This window comes from Mugil cephalus, chromosome 12 (assembly GCF_022458985.1).
Source record: "Mugil cephalus isolate CIBA_MC_2020 chromosome 12, CIBA_Mcephalus_1.1, whole genome shotgun sequence".
In the NCBI taxonomy this organism is placed as follows: Eukaryota; Metazoa; Chordata; class Actinopteri; order Mugiliformes; family Mugilidae; genus Mugil; species Mugil cephalus.
The window spans coordinates 26519061-26546873 of record NC_061781.1 but is presented as its reverse complement, the minus strand read 5'-3'; the positions used below and the strand labels follow the sequence as shown (position 1 = coordinate 26546873).

Here is a 27813-nt window from a genome sequence, read left to right as displayed (position 1 = left end):
CATTAGAACGAGGAGGAGAAGCTGCTGAGCTTCTGCCTGAAGCTCTTTGTCATATACCAGATTAATTCCTCCTCTTCCTCCTAATCGCTCCTCCTCTTTCATCTCTGGTGGCCATTTGTCTTCAATAGCAACAAATAAACTTATTTGTTTCCCTTAAGTATCTTCATCAGTGTTTTCCTCCACTGTGTCTCTTCCTTGTGCTTGTCTTTTATCTTACTATATGAGGTAGCTCCATGTTGCTTTTAGTTTGATAAAAAACAACAACAACATAATGACCAGATTGTGCAGGACTACAGCCCTGAGTTCCACCTTTTCCTGCTCTGAACCACAAGTCTGAGATCCTGTACTCTCTCCTCCTGATCTACATGTATAATGGTGTGATAAAGTGTCTGGCTAAGATCTCTTAGCCTGGTTAAGATCTCTTAGCCAGAGAAGAGAGATCATTTGAGAGAGAAATTAATAAAATATTAATATCGAAATATTAATAACTATTATAAACATAACAGGATTTAATTAACTTTAAATCCACCTCAGGGCACCAGACAGCCAATTTACCAAAAATCTGTCTCACAAAGGTGGGTACGATAACTATTAACATAGAACCTTGTCTAATATTTAACCTAATAAACACAAATTCTCTTCGTAGCCCATTTGAAGAATTTTGGCTTATTCACTAAGTTCACAAACCAACTGGGCATTTGGTTTTTACCTATCTTGACTAAGCATGTGAGAAGGCTGGTGAGCGTGAACCCAGTAGCAAAGGAGGGAAGCAACGGCACAAAATCCAAAAACTTTTAATTTGAGCAAGGCAGCAGGTCATACATGGCAGGGGCCAAGGAGAACAGAACAGGTTAAACACAACAGCTAAAACAGACATAATGAGATGGCTGGAAAGCAAAGACTCAAGGATCAAAGACGATCTGGGAGAGAGTCAACATTGGTGTGGGCTTAAATACATAAGTGGAACAAGACACAGGTGAAACACATCACTAATCAACTAAGGCAGGAAAAGGAACAAAGAGGTGAAGTAAAACTGACAAACACAAGAAAGACAAATCTTTTCAAAATAAAACAGGAAGAGTACAACAAAACAGACTGACAAAGCATAGGCAGATAATAGAACACAATACACATACAGAATGAAACATAACATAAAACAAATAACATCTTCTAGTTATTTATCAGTGTGAGTGATGGAATGAGTGTTGGTGACGCTATGATGAGACAGGGTGTAGCACCTGAAATGATGTGTCATGGTAAGTGTCTAATGGCCATGTCATTAACAAAGTGCTGCAGAGGAGTAGATCCAGGAGTACCTGCGTGACAGTCTGTGTGACACCTGGGTGTTTGAGCTGCTGCGCTCAGTTGTTTGTCCTTGTGCTCTGGAAGAGACTAGAGTTTCCCCGGCCATCTGTGTCATCTTCCTGAACTCATGCATAGTGGTGCTTATTATTATGTATCATGAGTGTGACATGAGTGCGTATGGAAGGGTGAAGGTTCTTCACAAACAGGGACTTGAGCGTGGAGATTTCCTCCATGCCTGGTGCATTCTTGCCCTGGAAATACGCATGTCTCAAATGTCTGTAAAAAATCTCTTGAGTGTTCAAGGCGAAGTGTTTGATCAGAAAAGCTGCAACTATTCCTGAGATCTCGTCAGCAGGAGAGGACAATTCTTCTGATAGGGTTTTACAAAGATCTTGATCGTTATCTCAGATTGTGGGAGGAAGTGCCTGCATGAACTACTCAGAAAGTAGTTGATAAATGTTGTGTTTAACCGTTGTTCTGTTAATAAAGACAAAACACCTGAAACTGATTGTTATCTCAGATTGTGGGAGGAAGTGCCTGCATGAACTTGTGAACAGCTTTAGAGCTGGTTTTCCACACAAGCTTGACTTTCTTCCTTTGGGTCGTGTTGGGTAAGTCAACTACACTGTGGTCTAGTTCACTCAGGTAGTTATTAATAATGTGTTCACCATTATCAGGATTAAATGTCTCATTGTCTTTAGCTATGAGCTCAAGCACTTCAAGGCGGGGTCACTGTGTAGCCCTGTTGGATGAATGCGAGACTAAGCTATCCTGAACCTTTACCTCCTGTGCTATGGGTCTTACCAGTTGGAAGACACGGACTGACCACCTGTCATCACTCTCCTGGTGCTGCAGGGAAGAGGATGGACAGTCCTGAAATGTTTTAGTCTCAAGGCTTGCTGATTTGCTGTCTTCACTACTTGAAGTAGACTAGCATTTTACACTCTCAGAGACTCTACCTCTTGTTCCAGAGCTGCTTTGGTCTGAACGGAAAGACTGGTTTGTCTGTGGAGGATCAAAAGCATGCATCTTAACAATGGGCCCCTGGGTGGTGTCTGAGCATGACACCAGTCACTGAGTAGCATGTCCAATTCTTTCCTGAATTCACTGAAGTTCAGCTTGCTTATGAATTCAGGGTAGCAGGGGTTTAGGCTCTGAGCTAGGGAAGACATAAACTGCTCCACATAGGAGTCCTCCGTTGTTATTCTGGGAGTTGAGATTCTATTCTCTTAGAATTGAAGAAGCTACTCGGTGTGCTTGTGTGCTTCCATCTATGGGAAACAAAACAACGGTGCATGTTTAGTCAAGATCTGTCAATTTATATCAAATTAGTGTAAGTAATTATAAAATAATATGTAATAATTTATCCATCATCTATCCACTGAGGATTTCATGTGGAAGTCCAAGATCATTTGAAGGCAGTTCCATCTTAGATTATTTAAATGGTATTATAATACATTGTATGACATTATCTCTCAGTTGCCTGATCTAAACCCAGGTTTGAGCTGTATTTTAGGGGACTTTCTGTACGTATTTGCACCATTGAATGACTTTCTGAATTCAAAAGCTTTGGTTGTCTCTTGCATGACTTCTGGAATCATCTTTGACCATCTTTTCAAGTTGACACGTTGTGAAGTGAGGTAGTGTGTGTAGTTTGTTTTAATGGTATTGATAAAACACCCAGAATCAGAAGTCGTAAGTAATCTTAATCTCGTAAGTAATCTTACTCTGAAAGTTCAGCTTCAAATATTCTAGGCATCACTTAAAAAAACATAAATCACTTAAAAGACATAATAATAATACATTTACATAAAGCCACATATTTGTCCACTCCACATATTAACTGCAATTAAATATTTGAATCCATTCACAGCCCTAGTTCTAAGTCTGCCCAGAGAAGGGTCCAGTGTCATAATCCTCTCTTGTTTTTTTTTTTTTTAAACATTGGTGAGGGTATGCCAGGTGAGCAGGACATACTTCCCCTTGTGATGGCTCATAAATATTCATCCACCTGGGAAGCTTTGTGTTGCCTTTCATGATTCTTAGCAACCACATTCGTCAAAATATTCGTATTCATTGTTCATCCTGGCTGTAAAATATTTGTTTGACAACGACAGTGTTTAGGCTGACAAGCTGTGATGTGTCCTTCTTTGAGATCTGAGCATACGTCACTGTTGTCAACATGTCACATTACACATAAGTTAAGGGCCCTCTGCTGGCTTTTATTATAGTTGCACATGTTTAGTTCTCTGCCCTCCCCAAATGTTTTCTTCATACTATAGTTAAATCTGTTTGATTTGATACAATCTGCATGAAAGAGAATGTTAAAAGTCATTTTCATTCAGAGTTTAATAAAACTGTGAAGTGCTTGTGTATCAAGCCAGGTATCCACAAGCTACTTAGTACTGTCAGGGTGATTAAACACATTGAAATAACTGTGAAAAAACTCAGGTGATAATAATAATAATAAAAAATTAAAGTGAAACCTTACCTTACCTTACCTAACCATATTTCATATGAATAGCTATCTTAATAAAGGCTTTTTATATTTTTTCAAGCTAGAGGAGTTCCTTGGACTTTTCTTTTGAGTTTTGCAATTTATGTTCCTTTCTTTTTATATCGTCTTTTTTGTCCATTTCTTAAACAGTCTGAAACATTCACAAATAATAATAATAATAATAATAATAATAATAATAATAATAATAATAAACAGCTGGGGTTTCATATCCATAGCTCCTCTCTCTCTACAGTACGCTGGCCTCAGAGGAGCCAGGCTTCAGTATCTGTAGTGTAACAATGAGTTTAATGGATTTTCTGAACCAGGGGTAAAACAGAGCATAGATGATTGGGTTTAAACAGGAGTTAAAATAGAACAGACACATTACAAAAGCAACAGAGGAAGCACTGAGCACAGCATCCTGGCCTGTAAGTGTAACACAAAAATATGGACAGAGGCATATTAGAAACACAACTATAACGACACTGACAGTCCTTAGCGCTTTCAGCTCAGACTTCTTTTCATTAACATTCACTGAACCCTGTAGAGTGATAGCTGCAATATGAGACCTCATGGCACGAGCCTGAGACACAGCCACCACAAACACTCTCAGATACAGAACTACGATGACAGTAACAGGACCAATAAAGGACAAAATGACATCTGCTATTCCCGAAGCATAATCAACAACAACCACACACTCTCCAGAGCAGGAGCTATACCTGCCCGGATGTTTCAGGTTGTCTCTCAGCAGCAGACACTGAAAGATCACGGAACCAATCCAACACAGACAAACACAGACCTTTGCTTTGGTCTGAGTGACTTTAGTGGGATAATGTAGAGGATCACAAATGGCCACATAGCGGTCAACAGATATGAGCACCATGGTTCCTATTGAGGCACATGTAATGATATAGTCTAAAAGAAAATACAGGACACACATTAGATCACCAAGGAACCAGCAGCCATCTATGAGGATGATCTGAAAGAACATGAGGAGTCCTACAAAAAAGTCTGAGACAGCCAGAGAGAGGAGGAGGAGGTTGGTGGGAGTGTGGAGCTGCCTGGAGAAGGAAGAAAGAAGAAAACAAAAACACAATAATTATCATTCACAGTAAGATTAATCATCCAAGTAAATAAAAGCATGACTAGAACATAGAAAAACTTTCGTTAGAAACATTTTTCCCTCACAGTCAATTTTCTGATGCATTCAAACATTTTTGTTTTCTGCACAGAGAAAGTCACTAAACGTTAGATTACTTGAAGTGAGAGATGGAGATGATGACCAGCAGGTTAAGAGCCACAGTGATCAGAGAGATGAGGGACAGTATCAGGTAAATAACCATTGATTCTGACTGAGATCGAATGGTCTTCCTGCAGGAAGAGTTGAGGAGTTGTGGAAAGCAGAGTTCATCATCTTCAAGGTCTATCATCATTAGATCGAGGGGGAGAAGCTGCTGAGCTCTACCAGTCTTCTGCCAGAAGCTTGTTTCCATATACCTGATTCAGTCCTCCATTTCCTCAAAATTGCTCCACCCTCTTTCACCCTGGTGGCCATTTCATTTCAATCACAGCAAACTGAAGTTCTTCCTACTTTTTTTGTTGCTTCCCTCGTTGCCCAAAACAGCTTGACATGGGTACATAAATCCCTCCACCACATCAAGAGGATGACTCTTTCTGCAATAATTTAAAAAGGGAGTATTACTCAAAATGACCAACAGACTATAATAACTGAATCAAAGCATATTAAGCCAGTGCAGTCAATGTTTATCATATAGAACCGGTGAATCTGTTTTCAACTGTTCTATAAGATCTCAGCCTGGTCTGCAGCTATATTTCAAGTGTGTTTAAGTCTGTGTCTGGGATGCAATAGAATAACAGTGTCTGGTTAGAAGACAGGATTGTTAGTTAGACTTTGTGTCTGTGTGAATCATGACTCACTCATCAACTAAGTAGTGCAGCCAACAGGGCCGGCTCTTGGCATAGGTGATATAGCCCAAAGCGCCATCTGCTGGAGGGGCGCCGCCAGACACCCTTGGCCTCGAGGAAAAAAAAAAAAAAAAATTAAACCATAAAAATAAAAAAAATATTTTCTATGCCCAGTCGCCCTCCTTTGCGTGTTCTCTCTTGAAAATGACAAATATTAGCAAATAAATAAGCAATGATGTTCCTAAAATGCGGTGCTGCTGAGTCACATGACGGGTGAGACCTCGGGGTCAGACGGAGCAGAGCTCAGGTCACAGACAGGTGATGTTTTTGTTATTTACGAGATGTAAAGGCCGTCCGAGCCCGAAAGAGAAGAAACGAGGAGGAAAAGTGAAAGTTGCAATATAAAGGTAACATTAGGCTGTGCCATTTATTTATTTTTTTTTTCATTACGCTGTTTTTTGTGAAGACATTTTATTTTTCTGCTTGCTGGCTTCACTGTGTTTAATGTGAAATGCGCACTGCATCGGCGCTGTTTATGTTTGTCATGAGTTTTCATTAGTTTTCTGCACAGTTATCATCTCTGCCTGTATGTCCAGTCTAATTTGGTATTTTATTTCAGTTTCATCACGTCATTATTATGTTTGGTTGAGTTGAAAATTAATTTTACCATAGACATCACTGGTATTAACAACTGTGTGCCCACTGACACAGTTGCTGCTGCTGGTGCTTAGTCCTGCTGTCTTATCAGGTTTGATATTGTGCTGAAATTCAGTAGCCAAGTGACGAAAATGCAAGCTCCAGCAGGTTATTTATGTTTATTTTTATTCTTATTATTTGTTTTTGTTGTGTCTCTGTCAGTAACTTTGTGTTTTGGATGCACTGCTGCCTGTCTTGGCCAAGTCTCTCTTGAGAGAGGTTAAATAATGACTAATTAAAAATAAAACATTGAGCACAGGACTCTGCCCTGTAAATGTAACTCAATATAAGGACAGAGACGTATTATAAACACAACTATAAGAACACTGGCAGTCCTGAGTGCTTTCAGCTCAAATTTCTTTGCATTAACATTTACTGAACCCTGTTGAGTGACACCTCTCATTTATTTCAGTGTACAAATATTAAGTTAAATACAGTACCACTTCAAACTGTCCCTAGATGCTTCCAGTGTTTGTAAGGACAAACGAAACTGCAGCAAGAAAAAAGCAAACCCTTTCCCCTCGAAGAAACCTTGAGATGAACCCAGATTCATAATAAATAAATAAATAAAATCACAATTATCAAATCTAAGTTGTTTTTGTGATAAACATCTCAGTTGACCCTTTTATAATCATGTGCATCCAGCATAAATGTATAAAAATTGGAAATGAAGGTTTTTGCTTTTTTTTCCCCCTCATTTTCTTTTCAGGAGTGTTAACCACAGGCACTGTATTTCTATGTAAACAAGAAACCTAATCTCAACTACCTCACTGTCTTTTTTTTTTTTTTTTTTAAATGTACTCGTGCATTTCAAACTGAAAGGTTTCATATCCATAGCTCCTCTCTCTCTCTACAGTATGCTGGCCTCAGAGGAGCCAGACTTCAGTATCCTAAGTGTAATAATGAGTTTAATGGATTTTCTGAACCAGGGGTAAAACAGAGCATAGATGATCGGGTTTAAACAGGAGTTAAAATAGAACAGACACATGACAAAAGCAACAGAGGAAGCACTGAGCACAGCATCCTGGCCTGTAAGTGTAACACAGTAATATGGACAGAGACATACAAGAAACACAACTATAACAACACTGACAGTCCTTAGCGCTTTCAGCTCAGACTTCTTTTCATTAACATTCACTGAACCCTGTAGAGTGATAGCTGCAATATGAGACCTCATGGCACGAGCCTGAGACACAGCCACCACAAACACTCTCAGATACAGAACTACGATGACAACAACAGGACCAGCAAAGGACAAGAGGACATCTGCTATTCCTGAAATATAATCAACAACAACCACACACTCTCCAGAGCAGGAGCTATACCTGCCCGGATGTTTCACGTTATCTTTCAGAACCAGACTCTGAAATACTATGGAACAGATCCAACACAGATAAACACAGATCTTTGCTCTGTTCTTAGTGACTTTGGTGGGATAATGCAATGGATCACAAATGGCCACATAGCGGTCAATCGATATCAGCACCATGGTTCCTACTGAGGCTGAAGTAATACTATAATCTAAGAGAAAATACAGGCTGCACATGAGGTCACCAAGGAACCAGCAGCCATCTATGAGGATAATTTGAAATAACATGAGGAAGCCCACGAAAAAATCTGAGACAGCCAGAGAGAGGAGGAGGAGGTTGGTGGGAGTGTGGAGCTGCCTGGAGAAGGAAGAAAGCAACAGTTAATATTGGTAGCACAAACTAATTCTAGCAAATACACAAACATGACACTTTCCCCTCACAATCCAAGACATGCATATTTATTTTCTGCTAGAAATGTTTGGCTGGACTATTAGTTTTGTGAAGTCAAAAAAAAAAAAAAAAAATCTTGACTACTTGAAGTGGGAGATGGAGATGATGACCAGCAGGTTAAGGATCACAGTGACCACAGAGATGAGGAACAGTATCATGTAAATTAGTACAGATGCTGAGTGAGAGCGCATGGTCTTCCTGCAGGAGGAGTTAAAAAGTTCGGGAAAGCAGAGTTCAGCCGAGTCGAGGGTTGTCATCTTTAGAATGAGGAGGAGAAGCTGCTGAGCTTCTGCCACTTTTCTGTATGAAGCGCTCTGTTTTTTTTGTTTTTTTTTTAATCGCTCCTCCTTCTCTTCCTCTGGTGGCAGTTTCCTTTTGGTATTTTTACTGTGACGCAATGAAGTTGGTGTTACAGGGCTATGGTTACAACTTTCCCTTAAAATACTGTATATACATAACATACAACACAAGCAGGTCACATTGACACCAAAAGCTGAATTTTGACCCAGACAGGTCCACACACAAGGATGAAGCAGCTAATGTTTTAATGTCTAACTTTATGTCCCCTCTTTTTCATTTTTCATGTTTTGTTTTTATTTTTTTTTTTGCCATTATTCTGACGCTTTGCTATGAAATGCAAAATATCCTAGAAATGATCTGGCCTCCAATATCACTAGATCCCAAACTGAGAAAGTATCTGTGGGATGAGTCACAGAGGACCCTCCTATCAATCCATAAGAACCAAAGGCCCCACTAATAACACTGTCAGAAGGCCCATGTCCATTCTATGATCAGTCATAATTGTTTTGAAAGAACCTACAGAGACCTACACAATATTATCTCTAGTCATAATATTGTGGCTGATCAGTGTATACCATTCCAGCAGATAAAAGCCATGAAACTCAAAAGTAGTATTAACTCGTAGTAGGGGATGATCTACATGGTAAGCAGTCTTGTATTTACAGTGACATATCTACTGTTATCAGTTATCGTTATCAGTGTTTTGCTCTAAAAAACTTTAGCATGTGGTTCATGCACCAGGAGTTGAACCACTAACCCTCAGGGTTGTAGACAACTTGCTTTATGAATTGAGCCACAGCTGCCAGAAGGTTGAGCATTTCATTGTACAGAGGAATGGCTACTGGCTTGTGCATGATTTGGTGTCTTATCTGATTGGTGTCTTATCTGAACTCGCTGGGAGAGTTAATACTAGCAGCACTCAAACTCATATGAGTGCTGCTAGCTGACATAAACACAAGCTAATGGTTATGATGAGACCAGTGTGGTCTACTCCTGTTCCTCACTAGTAGTCCCTGCATGCATGACAGAAATAAGCCGATTCTGGTCGAGCCCTTTTAAGAACAAACCTTCCACCAACAGCTGCTCTCTTTTGGAGATCCAAGGGATAGGTATGTTAGGGCTGATACAATCCTAAGTGGCTTAACATCTCATTCCAAACCATTGATTCAGCTTTGTCAGGCATATCTCTGCCCAGCAAAGTGGATCTCACATCAAAAGTGTTGTTGTAGTGTTATATGCTTGTGATCCTGGAGAACAATGGCCGATAGCCAGGCAAATGACACCAACCGCTATCCACCACTAACTCTCTGTGCTCCACGTCAGCTTTCAAACAAACATTAATTGCTACATCAAAATTAACACAAGTGTACATTTTTCAATGTTGTCTTTATGAAAGCCTATAAACTCTATAAAAATGTCATTTTGCTATTTTTCACAGTAAATTGCCAGACAGACTGGGCGCATTGAATGAAATGTCTGCAAGTTCATGCATGGCATTATACCTGAACTAAAAACAAACAAACAAACAACAAATCTAATCTGAGCGGGGAGGAAAGAAGAAAATAAAAAAGACAAAAATTAGTTAAATTTAAATTTTAACTACTGTCATGAATTAATGTGAAATATGAACTCTGAGGTGTGACGACCCCTCGTGGGCGTCTGAATAGTGAAAATGAAGTAAGCTGGGTGTGTCTCAATACCTGTGTTTCTCTGAGGTTGCCATGGAACCCGAGTGCCTGAGTGTGTGACGGAGCACCTGGGCCCGGTGTTCTGCAGCTCACAACTCACAGCCAGCTTCTATGCTTTTGTCGTTTGTTTCGGTTTAACCTGCTATGTTTGAGCATTTGATTATTTTCTGTTAAATAAATTATTGGTAAACTCGCTCCCGCTCTTGTCCCTCCCTGTTTTTTGTTGCAACCACTGAGCCGGGTTGTAACAGAGGTTTCTGTGTCTTTCTGTCACATTGCATAACATGCTGTTTCTGACTGGTCGACCACACCTGAGCTCTTCATCTGTCACCCATTCTTCCCTGTAGGTAAAAATCTTCAGTGACATGACTTGTGACAATGACGCTGTCAAACTTTCCTGTCCTGTTACATTCCAGACCAGAACTCTAGTGACTGAACACGAACATTTGTCCTGGGGCATTTCTTAAAAACACTTATAGACCTACCTGTCCAACTCATTATAGATCACACACAAAGAAGTCCTTTTGAAATCTAAATATAGACTCGGCTCAGACTGTTTCTCTCTGCACCTGACAAAAACAAGTCAATCAGTGCCTGCCTATTTTCACATGAGAGACACGTCAATACCAATATTTTGCAACATACAACATAAAAGTTTTTCTTTAAGCTACAATTCTTTGTATTAATTCTCAATTTATGCATTTTACTGACTCATAAAATATTCCAGCAGGTGCTCAATAAGTTTCTGTGCTCCGTCGAAATAGATTTGATCATGACAGGAGTGAAGCAGTGATAAGTCAACACTTGACCTTGTCAAGCTGTTATCACCTTAATGCCTTAATGAGCAAGTCCCCCTTAATTACAGAGTATTTGGAAACTGGAACATTTCGTGACAGAAGCTAGTTTGGGAAGACAAAGGTTGCAAGAATCTGTGAGAATGTTTTCACAGTCAGGAGGTTTATAGAACAGACAAAAGGCTGTGTCGTCCACACACAAGGATAAGGAAGCTCAGTCAGAGAGCTGCAGCATCTCAGATACACAACTGATCCACTTTTCTACTTTCCCACAATTCCTTCACAGGGTAAGACACCTAGAAACTTTATATTTGCACAATTTCTATTTTTTTTTTTTTTAAATTTTTAATTTTTCTTGCATTATTCTGACACTTTGCTACAAAATAAGAGTTTATTGTCAGTTAAGCTCTTTGTGCAGCTGTGCAGAGACAAAGACACACAAAGTGTCTCCGTTTCAGTAATGTGAAACACAGCTCATACATAAATCACAATACCCTTAAAAGAACTGAGTAGCAAACCAGGCATCATTCTTTTTTCATATGTTAAACTATGGAATTGCTGTTCAAGGTATGACTCACTTGTACAACAGTTGTTTTTGTAAAATTTAAAATTGCAGCAACTTTCTGGTTTGCACACAGCATTGCTGCACGTAAAGAGGTTTGGTAATGTTCTTGTTAAAGACATTCACTTCACAATCAGGCACAATCCATCAATATTGTCAGGTGGGAAAGAAGAGATTTTTACTGATCAGTCTAGGTTGACATATAGATGCGCTTTTGTCCTGCAGCTCAACCAGGACAAAACAGAGGTTTCAGTCGTGGGTGTGATTTTTGACTGAGCTTAGTTTTATTCTACATAAGAAAAACATGAGAAAGATTTATTTATTTTTTGATCTTAAGAATAAAGCCAGAGTCTGCCATTTCCAATCTACAATTATTACAAAATTCAGCCGCACGAGTGCTGATGAGGACTAGAGGCCGGGAACACATTACACCAGTTTTAAAATCACTGAATTATCTCCCTGTGCATTTCAGGATGGATTATAAGGTTTTATAATACATTGTTTTTAAATGTCATAATGGTTTTGGGGCTTCTTATTTGTCTAACATGCTTTTGCCGTATCAGCCCTCACAGACCCTGAGGTCTGTCGGCATTGGACTTTTAACCAAACCTCAGGGCCACAGAGACTGTGGATACTTTTAAAAAGAGGCTCAAGACTCATCTTTTTATTCAGGCTTTTATACAATTTCATCCATCTTAATTTTTAATCCTATTTCATCAGATTTTCATATCTTACTTAGTCTTCTTTTTTTTTTTTTTTTTAGTTCTTATCACATTTTACTGTTTTAATTCTCCAGTGTTTCCTTGTGAGGACCTTTGTTTCTTTTGCTTTTTAATCCATGTGAAGCACTTTGTGTTACATGTGTATGAAAAGTGCCATACAAATAAAGTTTTATTTGATTTTGATTCGATTTGAATGCCGAATAAATTTCTGCTGTTTTGGGCAAAAATAAATGTGACAGAAACAAGGAAATATTCACGTGTGAGGCCTGGGAGTCATAATAGTGCTTTGTGTGTTCAAGTCCCCTTTTTACAGTAAAAACTAAGACCCACGACTTTAAACTGGCTTTAAACTGAGGTGGTGGAAGATTTTTAAACGTAAAAGTTTCATTTGACTGTTCTCTCAAAGTTGTTCTTGTCAAGTCTTTTTTTACCAGAAGAAAGAAAAACAACACTTTATTTATTTTTTTTCAGTTCCCGATAAGCAGACTACGACCATGGTTGAATTCCTGCTTTACGTGGCTGCATTCTGCATGCTGAGCGGTAACAAAGCTTGTCATCACAAACACCTGAATACTCACTGTGTCATGTTAATAAAAAAACTACAATTTGTTGCTTTTCACTTTTCACATTTCATTTTGCCGACTCAACAAATCAAAGCTGAAAGTTCCTGTTTTCTACTCATGTGCCTAAAACTTAAATAAAATACTGTGTTGTGTAATACCTGGTCTTACGTCATTGCCGCTATATTGTGTCTCCATATCTTCAGGGGCTACAACAGCAAACAAGACTTTCATCAGCTCTGGGGAGATGAACATCACCTCGTGCCCCATCACCTATTATGGACAGAAATACGACAAAGTCTATGTGAGTAAGACACAATTGTCTTAAGATTTGAAACATAGTCTAAAGGTTTTTATAGTTCTTCAGGACAAGAAGAATAAGAAAGTAGAGATGTGGCTGCAGAACTAGATTATCCTGATCTGTGCTACCTCTTCTTGAACAGGTGACCTTCAATCAAAACAGATTTGCAGTCTGCTTCAACAATTTATACAAGCCTGGAATCAAAAACGACTGTATCCTGATGTCTGGAGGGACGGCTGACCGAGGAAACCTGGCAGTGCTTTCCAGAGAAATCCCAACTGGGTCGGGGGTTCATAAGCTTCTACCCAACTTGAAGGGAGCTGGACACTGTGTCAACATAATACCACTGAGAGACAGCCAACACTCTGAGGTGAGTGTATTTCTGATTTCTTGTGTGTTTTCTACTTTCTGTACTATTATATCAACATCATCACCAACGCGTAATAACACGGAATATTTCAAACTATTTCCTGTGGTCAGATTGAACAAGTTGAACTTGGCAATTTTGGGGCCCAAGCAATTCTGGCAATCAAGACATACTCTGGGTACACAAGCAGTGAAGTGGTAAGTGCATATGTCATAATCTGAATTGGATATCTATGGAGATGTTACAATACCAGGAATTAGTTGGTTAGCATCTACGTCTATCCTCATAAAGTATGAAGGGAAGGCCTTTCTTAAAAATATTATGACAAGACTTGATGGCTTCAAATTGACCAGACATCAGAGCTACAAAAATGCAAAGCTAATTTTAGTAAATGACATTAAAAACCCAAACAGCAGGACAGTAGTGACATCTTCAGGCCTCTCCAGCCATGTGTTTTCTGCATACCTTTTCAGGTGTGGCTGGTTGAAGTAATTAAGCCCAGGTACCAGCCAAAGTCCTTGCATTACCATCCAGCCTGGGAAATCCGAACTTTAAGTTTGTGTGTTCACATCTGGTCTTTATTAAAATGTGTCTCCGCATACATCCCCAGCCACCACTTGAGCTCTGATCTCGGTTTGTGTGTAAATAAACAGCGCCACCATGTATGTGGTCAGTAGAACATTGTATCAGCTGCTGTCTCTAATGGATCTCTTCCTACCACTGGACCAGAACCAGGAACAGCTGGAACAAAATGGAAAGTCTCTCATGGGTTAAGTTCTCCTGTATTTCTTGTTAGTTAACAGCTCCAAGGCCAGAATATTTTAAATGACTTCCATTACTAGTAAAGAGACATCACTTATTAAGGTGATCATTTCTACTAGTGGTTGAAGGAATGAAATAAACTCTTCTACAGTGAGTAACTGGTCTTTAATGGGACCCAGGGCTCACTAATCAAAGGAATGAGGTCACATGGCCCAGACCACCTCCACACCTCCACATGTGGAGACCAGATCTAATACATCCTGGGTGTGTTCACACCTGTATTTACAACAGGCCACTTATGATCAGATCACCCAGGATATATGTCAATGTGAGGTCTTCTTCTTCTTTCGCCTGAGACAAATGTTTTCTTTTTTACTGAGTGCATGGGGCTTTTATTTTTCTCAGGTTGGACAGATGATTTTAGCTACCTCACATGATGAAGTTGAATACAACTACTTTCAAACTGTCTGGACCAGTTTTTAGTCCATTCTTTGTACTCGGGTGGTCAAATCCCTGCAAATTTATACATCACATGACTACATAAAGGAAATTGGTAAATTTATTTAATACAGAGCTTTTTCTGTTCGTTTTATCCACATTTGTAGGAGGCAGATGCTCTGGTCGACGGCCTCACAGTTTCTAAACAGAGATTCCAGACAGCTGAGACGATCAAAGGCGTCATCACAGATGTGAGCGGATGCAGACTCTCAGGTCGATAAATTTTGTGCAATTGTAAGGCTTGTGCTTTGTTCTGTTTTTATAGCTGTTATTTAAATGCCTTATTTTTCCTAACTGGTAGGTGTCATTTATAAGACAAATACAACAGTAAGGAACCCAGACATCTGCTCCACTGTAACCTGTGACGTGAATGGGGTCGTGAGCGCCGTTAGTGACTGTGGTCCCATGGAGCGCTGCCAGGGAAATGACAGGTAAATAATAAACAAAGGAAAAACTGCAACTGTCCCAAATTTGAAGCGCCACAAACCGAGCCAGGCGAAGGAGAAGAAATATTTCCACACTCGCTCATATATCATATTTGACACATTCAGTCCTATGCTCCACCCATGTAGTCAGTAACAACATTTTTTTACACTGTACACGGTGTACACTGTAATACTTGACCCCGGGCGGATTTATCCATTTATCCAAAATGGCAGCCTTCATGCACTTTCCATTTTTGTAAAGGTTACAATAAGAATAGCATTAATATTGTTACTGATATTACATTATGAATATGTACTTTATTAGAGCCGCCTATCATTATTTCATCCTTTATACATTATTGTGTGCGTGCGTGTGTGTGTGTGTGTGTGTGAAAGAGCACACTGCACACATACGCACACATGTGTGTTTTGGTGTGTGAGTATCTGTAACTGTGATGACAAGTTACCTGTATGTGTGTGTGTGTTGGTGTGCGTTGTTGTGACATAAATGAGAGTATGCCTGAGCAGTAGACATTTGAAAAACTCCATTGATTTTTCTTTTTCGCTCTTTTCTCCCCCCATTCTTTTCAATGCAATTTTCTTTGCAGTTTTTTGCTTACGTCGCAAGAAATTTGTATTTGGTAGAGAAAAGTAAGAGTACACCGATCCTGATCAAGCAGCACGTTTTGATATATAATGGCTATATAAGAGTTAAGGGTTGAAAAAAGGGAGGAAGAGGAAAAATAAAAAATAAGAAGAAACGCATAATTTCATAGCTGTAGGGGCCAGTGCCTCGGTGTGTTGCTCCATGGCCATAATTATTTATCCCTTTTATTTAAACAGATTCTTGGGCAGCACTACATTTTTTTTTTGTTTTGTTTTGTTTTTTGGACTATTATGATAAAATTCCAGTGATTCTTGCCAGAGGAAAGCTGTAATAATTTTAGATAACATAATTAAATGTTTTATAGTTGCTGAGATAGGCCATTATGTCGCTTCATAGTCCTCTACCAAACTGCTTGATGCGGAAAAACAGAAGGAAAACAGGATCCTCTGATCACAACACCACTATTTCCACATCTGCTGAATGTATTAATTTCTGTCCTCACCTCTTTCAGTTGCATCTTAAACACTGTGTGCTCTGTGACTGGATCAGCTGTTGTCGATTTCATTGGAAGAGTTCACTCTGTCCCCGATCGTTGTGGATACACTCTGCTGAAGCCCTCCACCATCCCAGGCTTCCAGGTGCTGGGTGTTTTCAAGGAAAGACGTCGTAAAGACGTTAGTTTTCTGGACCGTGTGATCTTGCAGACAGATGGTGTTCAGATTTCTCTGGAACAAGGCAGTAAAGTTCAGGTAAGTTACCCACCATACTGCAACAGTACCTCTGGTAGCCTAGTCACACATTATTTTTCAAATCATGCAAAAAAACATCCCTGGCTCGACAGGAACATTATGTTGTAGAAGCCTTAAACTCTGGGCTACTAAAGCTCCATAGAGTTGGGTAGTGGAGGTGGCATGGATAACATTTAGTTTGATAGTTTGGCTTTTACTGTCAGTCACAGTAATCCCTCCATTTCATTCTTTGTCCATGATTCAAACTGTTAGGTTTATGGACCTCCCTACATGATTTTTTTGTTCACTATTTTATCCACACATCATAGCTTATATATATACAGTTTTAACATTTTGCATCTGGTAACAGCAAAAACACTTCAGTCTGGATTCATGTAATTACAGCAACGTATGCAGTGTCTGAAATGGACACAGACATACAGCATATGTCTGCATTTCAACTCTGTGTCACATTACGCTTCTATTTGTTTTGGAAGCATTCATTGGTATCAGATTCCACTGATTCCTCTCTAAATCCAGATACAAGTGGCAGTGTGTGATTGATCAGTTCTCCTGTGGTATTGTTAAATGACACTGTATGACAACACTAGTCTATAATGCTGCAGCCAGGCTGCTCACCAGGTCAAAGAAGTCATGCCACATCACCCCCATCCTAGCTCCTCTGCACTGGCTCTTGGTCAGGATTCAGGATTCAGTCATCACCTTTCCCCAAGGAGCACTCCATGGTCAAGCTCTGGTTTACATCTCTGAACACAGTCACCCCTACTCCTCCAGCCACTCACTCTGATCCACATTTTTATTTTAATGTTATTTATATGTTTTGTAGATTGTTTGTTTTTATTCTAAAGAACCCTGTGCATTCATGCTGTGATGGGTGCTATATGAATAATGTTTTACTTACTTACTTGAAGCGTAAATCTGTCCTCCACTTTGTCCTTCTGCTGCGCTGAAGGTTAATAACAAGAACGTGATGCTCAGTGCCACGACTCAGGTGGTGTACGGTGTGGAGCTCTCTAAGGACCGGACAGGCGTGACTGCTAAGATTACGTCCTCCAACTACAGCATCTCCATCCTCTTTGATGGCTACACCGCACTAATACACATGACAGGTACGCACAGATGAAATCTTTATGATTGAAGCCAGTCTACATGTTTCTTCCCATATCACACTGAATATGGTCTTATATGTTTAGTAGGGTAACACTGGGTGATTTCACAATGGCAGCTCTCCCCTTTGACAATGGGACCACAAAGACGCTAATGACTCCACACACCCACTCAGGTGCTGTCATAATTAGGGTGGGCAGAGCCACGGTGTCAAATTCATTCAGGTCTGACATGTGACAAAGCTAACAGGGGAACCTGAAAGGTGTCAGCCAGGTGTATTATATATTCAAAAGCTCTAATCTACCAACAAAGACTGAAATCAGAGATGCCTTAAGTTAAAAGCAGTGTATACCTCCATCTTCAAAGCTTCTTTATATTTTCCACATCGTTTCCTGAAACCCTCCAGGACCAGATGGAGCACCTGTGAATGGTTTATGTGGTGATTCTGGGTCAACACTGAGTGAAGAAAGGGTCTCTGAACACAGTGCAACTGAGTAAGACCTTCAACACAATAACACATGCACCACCGCTGCCATTCTGAACGAACCTACCGACCGGTTTTCGTCTGTTTATCCCCTTTGTTTCCCCTCAGCTGCAAGATAAAACATAATGAAGCTGCTGATGGCACAGTCAACTGCAACACCATCACTGGATGGTAAGCACAGGGTAGACAAATTAAGAAGACCACGACCAATAACAGACATATAAACATATAAACATATTACAGATCATTTGTTCATGCAAACCTGAGCCTTATCTTCCCGGTGGAATTGTTATATTCTTGTCCTATTTCCTTTTTCTCTGTCGCTGCACAGGTGTAACGTCCTGAAGCAGGCTCCTTTCAGTGCTTGCAACTCATATGTTGACCCAGAGCCCTTCGTAACTTCCTGTACTCAAACACTGTGCAAATACCCTGCAGTGGATCATCTCGACTGCCAGTTCCTAGAGGCCTACGTCCGAGCCTGCAGTTATCAGGGCAATGTCACAGTGGAGGAGTGGAGGGCAAAGACCAGCTGTTGTAAGAGAGCTTTATTTTCTATTATTGGTTACAAAAACATTAAACACAACATTTAAATCTCTCTTCATATTATCTGTGGGTTTATTTTTGCAGCTGATGTTCCTCAAGTTTTCTGTCAGGACAAGTTCTGCAGTGCTCATGAGTTCTGTGGTGTGGACAGTGTTAGTGGAGAAACTCGCTGCCACTGTCGGGCCATCTTTGCCGCAAAGTACAAACCAACAAGCAGTTTTGGTGAGCTGACACAAGAAAGAGTTTCAGATTTAGGATTTAACTTGTAAAAATCCTAAAAGCAAGAAGAGAAAACAACATAGTCAAAGGGCCTAGCAATGTGAAACCAAACCTAAAAGGTTTTTAATGTCAAACTTAATGTTCTGGTCATCCAGGTGAGCCGACTGTCTGTGGGAAAAAGTCTGCTACGGTAACTCTGGCTAACTGTCTCTTGGAGGACAAAGGCATTGACTACTCGCTCTTACACCTCAACGACAGGACCTGTAGAGGCAAAATACACAACCAGACCCACATGGTCACGTTCAACTTCAACAGCGACAATACTTGTGGTGCAGTGATTATGGTGTGTATCTCCGTCTATCTCTTTCAGTGTCCAAATCAGGAGTGTCAAACTCACTTTAGTTCAGGTTTAGTACATTGTGAAAATGGTTAAGTTTAATGAGTTATCCTTTAAAAAAAATAATAAACATATATATATATAAATTAAGCAATTTCAGCACATCCCTGCCATCTGCAGTCTAGCTCTGGGTCTCAGTGTTGCGTAATGTCCATTTCTGTGACTAGATCGGTGTGACCCCTAGTGGAAACATTTCAAATAGGTGCCAATTTTCTTGAAAAATTGCTCTATTTTCATACTTTGCAAATTCATCCAAAATTGGCCAGATTGGGCCCTCTGGTGGGCTGGTTTTGGTATGCTGTACGTTTGGCACCCCTGGTCTGGGACACAGGATGGCAGGTTTAACAGGAAGTCATAATGGACTGGTACCAGTACTTAGAACACAACACTTGGGAGGTGATATGATGAACCGCTTCTCTCTCAAGCAATTAAACCAATAAGATCAAACAATTGTGTAACATAGCAGGACATATGCAGCCTTTTCAGCATAGTTGTGGGCATTTATTGCCAGAAATATAAACAACACAAACGTAGCTTCGAGTGGTTACTCTCACAAAACTGAACTGAAGTCTGCACCTCCCTGGATCAACCACAAGTGGATAACTTGAACTGTGGCAATATGAATTGTTATTCAAATTCCATCTAAACTTGCAGTAACTATTGCAGTAACTTGAATCATGAATTTATTGGTATGTCCATGTGAACCTGCAGGCAAACAACAGCCATATTATCTACAAGAACACTATCATGACACAGAACATCTCCATGTTTGGCCTCATCACCCGTCACGACCTTGTGCATATAGACTTCACCTGCTATTACACTCAGCCAGATGTCAACACCTTGGCAATCAAACTTAAACACAGGTATGTGGTAGATGTATGACATCTAGCTCCAGATGTGCTATCCTTTTAGTTATCAAGTGAAGGCTGACTGAATGGACTTTTGTGAATGGAGCAAATAAGTGCCAACTATGTATTCCTTTTCCAGTTCTGTGATCCAGCAGATTGCCTCAGGAGAATGGAATTACAATCTGACCATGAATGCCTACGCCAGCCCAGACCACATGCAAGCTATTGAGTCAAGCACCGACATTCAACTCAATGAAAAACTCTGGGTAGAGTTGAAGACCGAAGGACTAGATGAAGAAATGGTTGTAGTGGTGACTGACTCCTGCTGGGCAACTGATCAACCCTCACCGAGTGGAAGCCTGAGATATGACCTCATCATAAAAGGGTGAGAAACACAGAGATTCTCATGATGTAATCAAGTTGGTCTTTGTTGTTAACGGCCAATCGCTGTCATATCTGCTTTCCTGTTTTTGAGCAGCTGCCCTAACCATGCAGACCAGACGGTGAAGGTGGATGGCAATGGAATGGGAACTTCCAGTTCTTTCTCTTTCAACGCGTTCCAGTTCTCTGGAAATACTGGTGATGTCTACCTGCACTGCAAAGTAGAGCTGTGTGTCAAGCAAAGCAAAACCTGCACACCGGTACATCCACTTTCTGAATCTTTCAAAAATTCACAAATATCTATAGTTTCAAATTTAAGAATGTTCAATCATATATTTATGTGGATGCATCAGCTGGGCCTCAAAAGCTTATACTGAAACAACTTTTACAACTGAACCTCTGACTTTGACCTCTGACTGCCTCCCAGACCTGCAACCAGGCTCAGAGAAGACGCAGATCTGCCATGGCAAAATATGAGGATGAAAACCCGGCCATCATTAGCATGGCCTGGACTTATTAAGATAAATTCAACTCTATTCCAGCTGGTAAGTAAATTATAGACAGGCAAAATAATCTGTTTCTTAAATATATAAACACATTCAAAAACACTTTGGATGTCCCGTTCAGCATTGGGAGATAGGTAACACGGCCAGTCCTCCACACTATATTAACTTTAACAAAAATATTTATTGGACTGAATCCAGTTAACTCTAGGACAATTGTCACTTGGATCAGCTGGTACTGAATATAAAAAGAAGCACTGGACGGATCAATCAAAGAAAGTGATTGGGACATCCTTAACAAATACAGAAGGTCATTCAGCAAAACACATAAACCAACAATGATTTGATTATCTTCTTTGGTTTTCACAGGCACTTGAACTGACCAACAAGCTTGAACAGATGCCTGTTTCGTCATCATCCTAATGAGGAGTCATGTATCAGTGCTGGCCAGTCTTGCATATGCATGTGTTACATCGAGGTTAAACATTTTCTCAGCCTTGTTTCATGATTAAGACCCTCCAGTACTGTTTTAAAGAGGCAAACCAACAACTCCACCTTGAGCAGAGAATATGTGAACAAATCGTTTGTGGAAGTTGTGTGATCAAAATGTGTGCCTGGGCCTTTCTCACTACTTTATGGGTTGATAAAGTGGAGATGAAATGAAGATGCAAGACGTTATCTTGTACGTTTTTTTGATTTTGTGAAGAGCAACGGTACCTTTTGTTCTAATTGCTATAATCCAAGACTAGATATATATAGGGTTTTACTAATAGTTGCAGGCTGAATTTAAAAAATGTAACTTTCAATCTGCTGCCAAAGTATGCTGCATTTTTATCATTTGCCTTGACTATAATCTCAATAAAAAGCTTAAGTGTCCTGAAATGTCATCTGATTTTTGCTTTTCTTGGGCATGCACAAACTTGCCAAAGTTTCCCCAGTGCATCATTTTATTTTTTTATACTGCTCACTTTTAACATTATGACGTGTTTCTATTGTCTAAGTTCCACTTTTGAACCAACGCAACACTGACCTTTTGAGACTCCTCTAGACCTCTGAAAGGTGTGCTGTGGTATGTGGTCACACAGGGGCTGGATTTGATTGAGATTTGAGGAAATCCCATGTCAAGTGAACACCTTGACCTCACTGTTCTCTCCTCAAACTATCCTGCAATAAGGTTTGTGTAGGTGCTATATGCACATCCACGTAAATGGAAGGAACCAAGATCCTCCTGCTGAACACTGGGCAAAGCATCACACTGTCTCCACCAGCTTATCTTTCTCCGTACTGAATTCTAGATTACATGTTTACCAATTAAGCATTGAACCTGGCCATTCATGTGATGTTAAGGAAAATATGAGTCATGACAGCAGTGGACAGGAATCAACATGGACACCTGACTGGTCTGCCTCTTCACAGCCTCAGACAAAACAAACTGTGATGCACACAGAATTTACTTCTTCAGCAGTTTGCTGTAATTTTGCTGTCTGTTGGATTGGACCACAAGTACTACCATGAATAAGCCTTGATCCATGACTGTATCTCTTGTTTCTCTACTTCCTTGGACCAGTATCTTAATAGGGACTGAGCACTGCAAACTAGGGACACCCCATGAGAACTTCAGCTCTGCTAACCCAGTCATCTCGGCCACAGTCAAAGCAAACCTTTAGCAATTTTAACAAAAATCAGTTTTTTAGTTGTAAACAGTGACCTTAAAGCCCTTGTGGGTAACATCTACACAACAACGGAGGAGGGACATTGGTGAATGAACTGAAAGCAGCCAGGACTCTTGGGGTTGTTGTACTTGTGTTTCTAACATGTTTTTTTTCCATATTTCTGTGTTTCACTCACAGACCAGGAGAATTTGATCAGTGCTTCATCCTTTATCTTTGCAGGGTCTCTGTTCTATTTTAACTCCTTTCTAAACCCAATCATCTACGCCTTTTTATATCCTTGGTTTAGAAAATGTATAAAAGTTATTGTGACATTTCAAATACTGACTCCTGGCTCCTGTAATGCCAACGTCCTGTAAAGTAGAACTATGGAGGGCCATTTTGAACTGACTGGTTTGAAGTAAAACACTGCAGAGAAAAAACGTGGATTAATGGTGAAAGCTGGTACAAGCTGGTTCTCTGTGTGTTTTTTAGGTCTCTGCATTGACAAGTGTGGGATAGTCTGGCTTTGACTGGACATTCAATCCCAAGCAGAACACAGTAGCATCTGTCATGAAAAACACAACGTTACATTCAGCTGTATGCCGTATACAGTATAAAGATGAACAATATCTCATTCTGGCTATGTTATTTACAGCCAGAATGTTTGAAGGGGTGAACATATCCTTCTGTAAAATCCCTGATTTCACACTTGACGTGTTCTTACAGTTTAAAGATACAACGTATATTAGCATATTTATTTATTTGAGTTAAGATGACCACAATTACTGATCAGTTCTTTTGTTTTATGTTTAAGCTAAAAAGTTAACAAAAAACTCCAACAATGTCAAAGTAGACATTTAGTTGAAATTAGCATAATGACGAGAAGCAGAAACACTTCAGTTGCAGGGGCCTTTTTCAGTCACTATTACATGTCTGGTTGTTGGTAGCACAGCAAAATACTGAAGCCATGTTGGTTTGCATGTGGATGACATGTTGAGCTGCTTTGATTCTGGATGAACTAGAATTTCAATCAGCTTTTAGACAAGCCTAAACCTAAACTAAGAATTTAGTAACAAAGTAACTAAGAGTTGCTCTCAAGATTAAAAATTCAAGATGACTTCATTGATCCCCACAGGGAAATTATACCATTGAAGACAACAACATTCATGACATACATGAACAAGACCTGAAATATACAGTAAATAAAACATTCAGCTGAAGTGTCTCAGTGTAAGGTTAGTTGAAGTGTCTAAAGTGTGCAGATGGGCGACAGACAGTGCAATCAGCCAGACCATTAGTTTGACCACAGTTAGAGTTGTGTATTGTAATGGCCGTGGGAATCAATGACCTCCTGAAGTGCTCCGTCCTGCAGCTCAGTGACAGGAGCTGTTGGCTGCTGCTGCTTTCCTGTCAGGCCAGGATGGGATGAAGGGGGTGACTGTCAGGCCAGGATGCTCTGTACCTTCCTCATGAGCACCTTTCAGTGACAGTCCCCACAGAGTCCAGACTCCTCCCCAGGACCAAAAGCTCAACACTCTCAACAATGGACTTGTTGAGAGAGTGTATATATATATATATACACACACACACACACACATATATACATATACATTGCAGTTATGTACATATGCTCACTTTGCACATATGACACATTTCTATGTGTATATTATAATTATTACTGAGGAAAATCATTGGAAAATCATTAAAAACAAAGTTTAATCATGTACTAAATACATCCCAGAAGAACTGATGGTTTTTAAGAAAGACACTGTGAACAGAAACTTGAAGTTGCTTCCAAACTTTTGGCCTGTAGTATAAGTTCATGGAAAGTTTATCTTAAAGTGGGCCACTGAACAGAACTTAGGAGCAAACTGCTGACATTTCATGTGTCCATTCTATGCATGCCACATGCTAACAATTGTTTCCTTACCTTCTCTCTTCCATTGGTGTTTATCATTTGGCTTCTGCTGTGGAATATTTGCAAATAAACCAACAAAAATTATCATTGAACAACACCCCACAACTTTTGATTTTTTTTTAGTTGATCCTATCCCTTATTCCAAAGTGCACAGCACAGGACAGGTGGAGCACGAGGTAAATTATTCATTCAATGGGTCGAGAGGCAATGATGGAGGCAATAAGGGATGGTGTTCTTGGACAAGGAACCAGTCGAGGACCTTGGTGAAGACCCCAACCACTTGTAACACACAGTCCTTCAAGACAAAGTGCAGGGACACAATCAGATCCGACTGCCTTCCTTCCTTCCTCTTGTTGGCCATAAAGTGTGGTATAACTGCCTCAGTTAATTTCATTTCACAGAAATAGAAGTAGAAAGAAGTGATTTAGTTTTACTGCTAGTGAAATGTCACCTTGAGCAGCTCTGAGGGTGATGAGCTGCACACCTCAATGTAGAGTCACAAATTGGCCTAACCTAACGAGCATGTCTTTGTAGGTGGGTGAAAACCAAAGCACCCGGAGAAAACCAACACAGACACAGGGAGAACATGCAAACTCCACCCAACCAGAAAGACCCGAGCTGGACTCGAACCCAGGGTATCAGCGCTAGCCACCGAGCTGCTGTGCCACCCCTGGTAGATTCAACGCATTGCAAAGTTGATGACAAATCATGAACAGTGACCTCAAAGCCCTTGTGGGTAACATCTACACAACAACGGAGGAGGGACATTGGTCCTCCAAGAATCTTAGAGGAGGGTCAGAAGAGCTCCATAAACAATAAGACTCTGAATTGAGGCCAGGAGGCTGCCAGAGCTCAGCAGATCTCTCCTCCTCTCTCTGACAATGGAGGGAGATGAACTCTGTTTTCCACAGCTCAACACCTCCTGCAGGAAGCTAAAGCGTTCTCACGTTGACATTGTGTGTATTCACATTATCCTGTCCTCCATCTCTCTACTGACTGCAGCTCTCAACCTGCTCGTCATCATCTCCATCTCCCACTTCAAGTAGACACTTATTTCATCTCTTTATCAAACTGGACAGATATGACTGTGGAAGTAGCTTCAATAGAAATGTTCTTGAATGCTTAATGATCTAATGTGGGTTATCTGTTTAGATAATAATCACTACCAGCAATAATAAGAAGTGTGTTTCTTTCTTCCTTCTCCAGGCAGCTCCACACTCCCAACAACCTCCTCCTCCTCTCTCTAGCTGTCTCAGATTTCTTCGTGAGCCTCCTCGTGATCTTTCAGATCACACTCATAGAAGGATGCTGGTATTTTGGTGACCTGGTGTGTGTCATTTATTCAGTTTTTGACTTAGTGATTGTGTCTTCCTCAGTAGGAACCTTAGTGCTCATATCTGTTGACCGCTATGCTGCCATTTGTTATCCTTTACATTATCCCACCAAAGTCACTCAGAGGAGAGTTCAGATCTGTGTCACTCTGTGTTGGATCTGTTCTCTCTTCTATGTATTAGTGTTTATGAAGGAGAGTCTGAAACAGCCAGGGAGGTTTAATTCCTGCATTGGAGAGTGTGTGATTGATTTTGACGTGACCAAACAATTTGTAGATCTCCTGTTGACTTTCATTCTGCCCATAAGTGTCATCATAGTTCTGTATCTGAGAGTATTTGTCGTGGCTGTGTCTCAGGCTCGTGCCATGCGCTCTAATATTACAGCTCTTACTCTGCAGCGTTCAGGGAAAGTAACAGCTAAGAAGTCTGAACTGAAAGCAGCCAGGACTCTTGGGGTTGTTGTACTTGTGTTTCTAGCATGTTTCTGTCCATATTTCTGTGTTTCACTCACAGGACAGGAGACTTTGTACAATCCTTCATCCTTTATCTTTGTAGTTTGTCTGTTCTATTTTAACTCCTGTCTAAACCCAATCATCTACGCCTTTTTATATCCCTGGTTCAGAAAATCTATCAAAGTTATTGTGACATTTCAAATACTGACTCCTGGCTCCTGTAATGCCAACATCCTGTAAAGTAGAACTATGGAGGGCCTTTTTTGAACTGACTGGTTTGAAGTAAAACACTGCAGAGAAAAACTGTGGATTACTTAAATGGTTAAAGCAGGACAATGATAAAGAAACATGGAAGAGTAGTGACTGTATGAGACAGTCTACATAACCCTCTGCTATTCATTGCATTTTTTTTTGACTTACATTTGTAATATGCCTGTTTCCCACAGTTAAAGAAACTATTGCTGGTGAATATAATATATGAATATCCAGGGGTCTATCAAATGATAAATATCATAAATGTTTTGCTTTCTTTTAGTTGGACACCAACCTTGAATAATAATTAACTATTGTGAAGAATAACGTGACAATATTGTTTTTACGACTTACACACATTTCATATTCACTCTGTCAGTAATCAGAATTGCATCAGAAACAGAGAAAAATGAAAAAAAAAAAAAACTTAATTCATCCCCGAGGGGCATAAATGCAGATTTTTTTGTTACTGCAGATAATATTCCACAATCTCAGTAAATCTTATCTCTGAAGTATGTTCGGCCTGTAATGCTCAGTGGTACGTACTGGATGTGTTGTGGCTAACTGCCTGCAGGTATAAGCTGGTTCTCTGTGTGTTTTTTAGGTCTCTGCATTGACAAGTGTGGGATAGTCTGGCTTTGACTGGACATTCAATCCCAAGCAGAAACACAGTAGCATCTGTATGAAAAAAAACGTACATTCATCTGTAGCTGTTATTACAGTAAAAGATGAAACAATATCTCATTCTGGCTACGTTATTTACAGTCTGAATGTTTGAAGGTGAACATATCCTTCTGTAAAATCCCTGATTTCACACTTGACATGTTCATACAGTTGAAAGATACAACGTATATTAGCATATTTATTTATTTGAGTTAAGATGTTTAAGCTAAAAAGTTAACAAAAAACTCCAAAAATGTCAAAGTAGATATTTATTTGAAATTGAAAGCATAATGACGAAAAGCAGAAACACTTCAGTTGCAGGGGCCTTTTTCAGTCACTATTACATGTCTGGTTGTTGGTAGCACAGCAAAATACTGAAGCCATGTTGGTTTACATGTGGATGACATGTTGAGCTGCTTTGATTCTGGATGAACTAGAATGTCAATCAGCTTTTAGACAAGCCTAAATCTAAACTAAGAGTTCAGTAACAAAGTAACTAAGAGTTGCTGTCAAGATTAAAAATTCAAGATGACTTTAT

General features: G+C 39.9%; 4 protein-coding genes across 4 annotated transcripts; 2 read left to right on the top strand and 2 right to left on the bottom strand.

Moving 5' to 3' along the window:
• Positions 1-4049: 4049 nt before the first annotated feature.
• LOC125018064 (trace amine-associated receptor 13c-like) lies at positions 4050-5238 on the bottom strand. The gene is made up of 2 exons (XM_047601709.1): positions 5063-5238; positions 4050-4866 (listed from the first exon to the last, which is right to left on the bottom strand). Exons 1-2 carry the CDS (start codon positions 5236-5238, stop codon positions 4050-4052), a joined length of 993 nt encoding a protein of 330 aa, XP_047457665.1.
• Positions 5239-7277: 2039 nt separating this feature from the next.
• On the bottom strand, positions 7278-8111 carry LOC125018094 (trace amine-associated receptor 8a-like; the record flags this gene model as incomplete). The annotated part of the gene is made up of 1 exon (XM_047601741.1): positions 7278-8111. A coding segment is annotated over one exon (834 nt), but the record flags the coding sequence as incomplete, so codon positions are not given.
• Positions 8112-11094: 2983 nt separating this feature from the next.
• Positions 11095-21883, top strand: LOC125018051 (alpha-tectorin-like). The gene is made up of 19 exons (XM_047601689.1): positions 11095-11256; positions 12725-12793; positions 13020-13117; positions 13257-13484; positions 13595-13678; positions 14849-14954; positions 15043-15172; positions 16285-16522; positions 17475-17631; positions 18036-18123; positions 18222-18284; positions 18445-18647; positions 18741-18878; positions 19031-19218; positions 19984-20138; positions 20263-20508; positions 20602-20764; positions 20932-21049; positions 21377-21883. The coding sequence occupies exons 2-18, from the start codon at positions 12748-12750 to the stop codon at positions 21022-21024; spliced, it is 2424 nt and encodes an 807-aa protein (XP_047457645.1). The 5' UTR covers positions 11095-11256; positions 12725-12747; the 3' UTR covers positions 21025-21049; positions 21377-21883.
• A 3575-nt stretch (positions 21884-25458) lies between these two features.
• LOC125018073 (trace amine-associated receptor 13c-like) lies at positions 25459-26600 on the top strand. Its single transcript, XM_047601718.1, has 2 exons — positions 25459-25619; positions 25784-26600. The coding sequence occupies exons 1-2, from the start codon at positions 25459-25461 to the stop codon at positions 26598-26600; spliced, it is 978 nt and encodes a 325-aa protein (XP_047457674.1).
• The last annotated feature ends 1213 nt before the right edge of the window (positions 26601-27813 follow it).